This window comes from Phanerochaete carnosa (assembly GCF_000300595.1).
Source record: "Phanerochaete carnosa HHB-10118-sp unplaced genomic scaffold PHACAscaffold_428, whole genome shotgun sequence".
Classification (NCBI taxonomy): domain Eukaryota; kingdom Fungi; phylum Basidiomycota; class Agaricomycetes; order Polyporales; family Phanerochaetaceae; genus Phanerochaete; species Phanerochaete carnosa.
Window position 1 is genome coordinate 1 of NW_006768055.1, and position 3,639 is coordinate 3,639.

A 3,639-nucleotide genomic window follows, 5' to 3' on the forward strand; every position below is an offset into this window, starting at 1 on the left:
CTTTGCTTGCTCCTTATGTTTTGGCCCATCGATCCGGATACAGGGGAATTGGCTTTGTCAAGTATCGAGGAAGGGCTGAGCGCAAGAGATGCGCATTATGGAAGCTGTGTGTGTTGACAATAAATCTGTCGGCAAGTGAGTGCTTGTGCTCCATGTATCCCTCTTCTTTTCCTGATGCTTCGCGCTCCTGGACGGCCATGCGCGTACCTGAGATTGCACAGCCAGCGGACGGGCAATCATGCTGGGCATTGAATGCGAACTCGACGTTCTAAATGGCCCATGTGGCATGGTTATTAATAGCCAGTAGTAAGATTGTACTCACTACGTACCTTTGCAGGGATAAGCACGAGCACTGACTCAGCATTCGGTCGGTACATGTATGGCATATTCCACCGGGGATGACGCCGCTCAGCAACAGAAAACCTCTCAATAACAACCACCGCCTCCGGCTCCTTTCTGGCCGTGGAGATTAAAATCTCTATGATGACTCCAACGAGCGATTCGTTGCCAGTGTCCTGTAGCCCAAAGACAGGTAAGTTATTTGTGCAGCGCTGTCGTCTAGTATGCCAAGAGGTATGACATACTATTGCAGGTGAACGAACAAACACCCAAGAGCCAGGAAAACACTCCTCTGCAGATTGTGCGACAACTGCTCTGCCACTAATCCACTGCGAGTCTCCTTTGCTACTGTCATAGTATAATGCTTTTGATGCCTTTGTTTCTGCTAGTCGCTGTATAGGGCGAGACTTTTCGCCTTTCTTGAGAGGTATTGGCTTTGACGAACCTGGGATAAGCCACACATGAGTTGCTTCCATGTCATAGTACTTGATGGCGCACTGACCAGGGGCCTGTCGCAGGTGTTCTGTCCAGCCAAGCAGGCGCTGCAGGATAGGATGTCTTTCCAGGTAGTTGCGCACTGTCATGAATATTACACAATCCGGATGCTTCTCCCGGATTCCATGGTATTCTTTCACTTTCTATACACCTCCGTATATTTGTAGGATATTCTAGGTATTCAGTCTGACATGTATATAAGGAGCTTGTACTGCTCAATAACAAGCCAGACTCGAGCTGGTCTTTCCTCACTCACTTTCCTCTCGTCTGTCTCCTCAGCTTTGTCGTAGCTCAGTCCAGTTGGATTGTTAGTTGCTGACACGCACACCCGGGCCTGCCCTACACCAGTCTCCGCTCTCGTTATCTGGCCAGTAGCCACCTGTAAGACGATGTTTCATCCCCTCTTGCTGAGCAAGCTGCTTGGCAATGTCACGGCTTGGGGCTAAATGGTTTGAGAAGACGGAGCAGTGCCGGAAGACAGCGTTGAAGCTTTCATGGCCTTCTGTGGCTTGACCCGGCAAGGGTCCAAAGTGAAGGATGTCGTATCGTGTATGCGTCAGTAGGTGTAGCTTGACCTTCTCAACTATTTTGCTTGGCTCTATATCACAGAATGTATCGAGCACATTTGCAAGAGCGACCTCAATGTCATCCTGAGATGTACCAATTAGCATCTATTCCTGACGTCGAACTATAGACATACCAGATACTCGTCTAGATTTTGTATCTCAGGGAACCAAATAAGAGATGAAAACTCTCCTGCTGCTAGCCAAAGCTGAAACACAAGTGGCAGTACAAGATCGTAGGCATGAAACGAGATTGTTTGTGTAATCGTCTTGAGCTGGCGACCCACAAGAGAACTCGCATATTGCATGATGTACTGAGCACGGACTGCAGGGATTGATAGGCCTTTGACATCTGTTGCCTGAAGCCGATGAGCGTAGAGATTTTTCTGCTCCATAGTCCACTGTATATGGGTCATATGCCAGACATACTTTGTCATCCCCAAAAGAATAGTGTGAAGGATCTCGATGGGTGTGTCCTGTGTTGGATCAAATCCATCAACGGTGAAGAAAGGGCTGATAATTATCTCCTTGTGTTCTTCAACCCACTGTTGGAGCTCATCGCGTATTGAGTCCTTAGTGCGTGAGCTATTGTCTCTCTTCATCTGCCGTGCACGCTCGAGCAAGCGGTTGATCCAATGCTGAGTATATAGATTCTTGACTCCTGTGGCTGTCTGGAGATCTTTAACGGATTTTGCAACGCCCATACATGCCACCGCGACCTGCTTCTCGAGTTCTCGAAGTATTCCTTCCTTGGTGCGTGGTGTCCCAACCTGGAAAAGGCTGTGGTAGCCTGCATTTGTCTCCTTGTGTGCCTTTGTTCCACCTGCATCGCACTTTCGACAGTAGCAATTACCACGTCCACTGATATGAGCAGATACTTCACTCTGCATGGGGTTGTCAGATGGTTGAGCATTGACATGAAGCCGGAAGCGGACGTTCTCTCCGGTGATGCCGTCCCGGACAACAACAGGGTTGGTGTGCGTAGATTCGAGGATTTTCTTAAACGCCATGAACTGTTCGGCAATCGAGGCATGCTGGGAAGTGGATAAAAAGTGCGTATGGAATTCTTGCTGCAGAAGCTCGCGTGGCAGATTCCGATGTGTGACATAGGCATTCCAGTGTTTGTTCCAAGACTTTGAGTGATTACCGGATACATCATCTCCAAAATAGTCGACAAAGCTGGTGTACAGTGGATCTCCCTGCGCAACCTCTCGCAAGTGATTGGGCATGTTCTCAGGATATCTCCAGCTAGTTGCTCGCTCTAAGAATGAATTATCTATCAGTGAAGCTTTAAAATTGCCAAAAGAAAATAGCCCTACCATCCCAGCTGTGTGGTAGTACCTTGGCTTCTGCCAAATCATGGTAGTTGTAGCAAAGGGCATTTGCTTCAATATCGATAGATTCAGCATCGTTAACTGAAGCCATACCCTTCAAAATTTTATTCAGCCTCCAACTGTTGGACCTGCTTGAGAGGACGAAGGGCATGGCTCACACTTTGGTCAATTGTTACAGTAAATGCATCTGCATGAACTTCACCATGGACTACAACCCAGCGTATAGGAATAACAAAGGTTCCATTCTGCAGCTTGGCCAGCTCGTCGACATAGAAGTGCTTACCAGCACCGGCATCGTACATTGGGCTGAGCATCCGTGTGTCCATCTCGTGGCGCCACTTATTAGCATGCCAGACCTCACGGATTCCACCCTCTGGGACCTCAGGATAGACATGGATATATGATCGAGTCTGAGGGTTTGCCCAATCCTATTGAAATTACAGACAAGTATGAGCTGAGTTGTACCATAATTTTTCCACAGCGTCACGCACCTTGGCAATGATACTCCGAATATCATTCATGTAGAAGACATTCCCGAGTTCAGACTGGCATCGTATAGAGGGTACGCCACACTTCTGGCGTAGTTTCTCTTGTGTATGGCGAAGCTTGTAGAGCGAAGGGACATCACGGGCACCTGTCTCCTTGAGAGTCCAAAGAAATACCTGCATGAGTGAATTGGAGACAGGGCACCGAGGTAGGTTATCGATGGTATCAAGAAGAAACATCTGTAATACAAGAGTGTGTCAACTAAGATCAGGTTCATAAGCACTAGACTCACTGTCTTTGACTCATACGGAGCCCATTGGTTTGACGACGCAGCATCAGCATCACTTTGGCGCAAAAGCAGGCAGCTCATAAGTTAGCTGCATCCTCTACAGACGGCGGGTCCAGTTTCTATTATGCAAGAA

At 48.1% G+C, this 3,639-nt stretch overlaps 1 protein-coding gene across 1 annotated transcript; it reads right to left on the reverse strand.

Moving 5' to 3' along the window:
• Positions 1 to 13: 13 nt before the first annotated feature.
• On the reverse strand, positions 14 to 3,587 carry PHACADRAFT_108656 (uncharacterized protein; the record flags this gene model as incomplete). The annotated part of the gene is made up of 10 exons (XM_007402790.1): positions 14 to 268; positions 330 to 515; positions 585 to 784; positions 842 to 916; positions 1,157 to 1,484; positions 1,535 to 2,658; positions 2,717 to 2,825; positions 2,890 to 3,159; positions 3,223 to 3,456; positions 3,510 to 3,587. The coding sequence occupies 10 exons, from the start codon at positions 3,585 to 3,587 to the stop codon at positions 14 to 16; spliced, it is 2,859 nt and encodes a 952-aa protein (XP_007402852.1).
• Between the last annotated feature and the right edge of the window lie 52 nt (positions 3,588 to 3,639).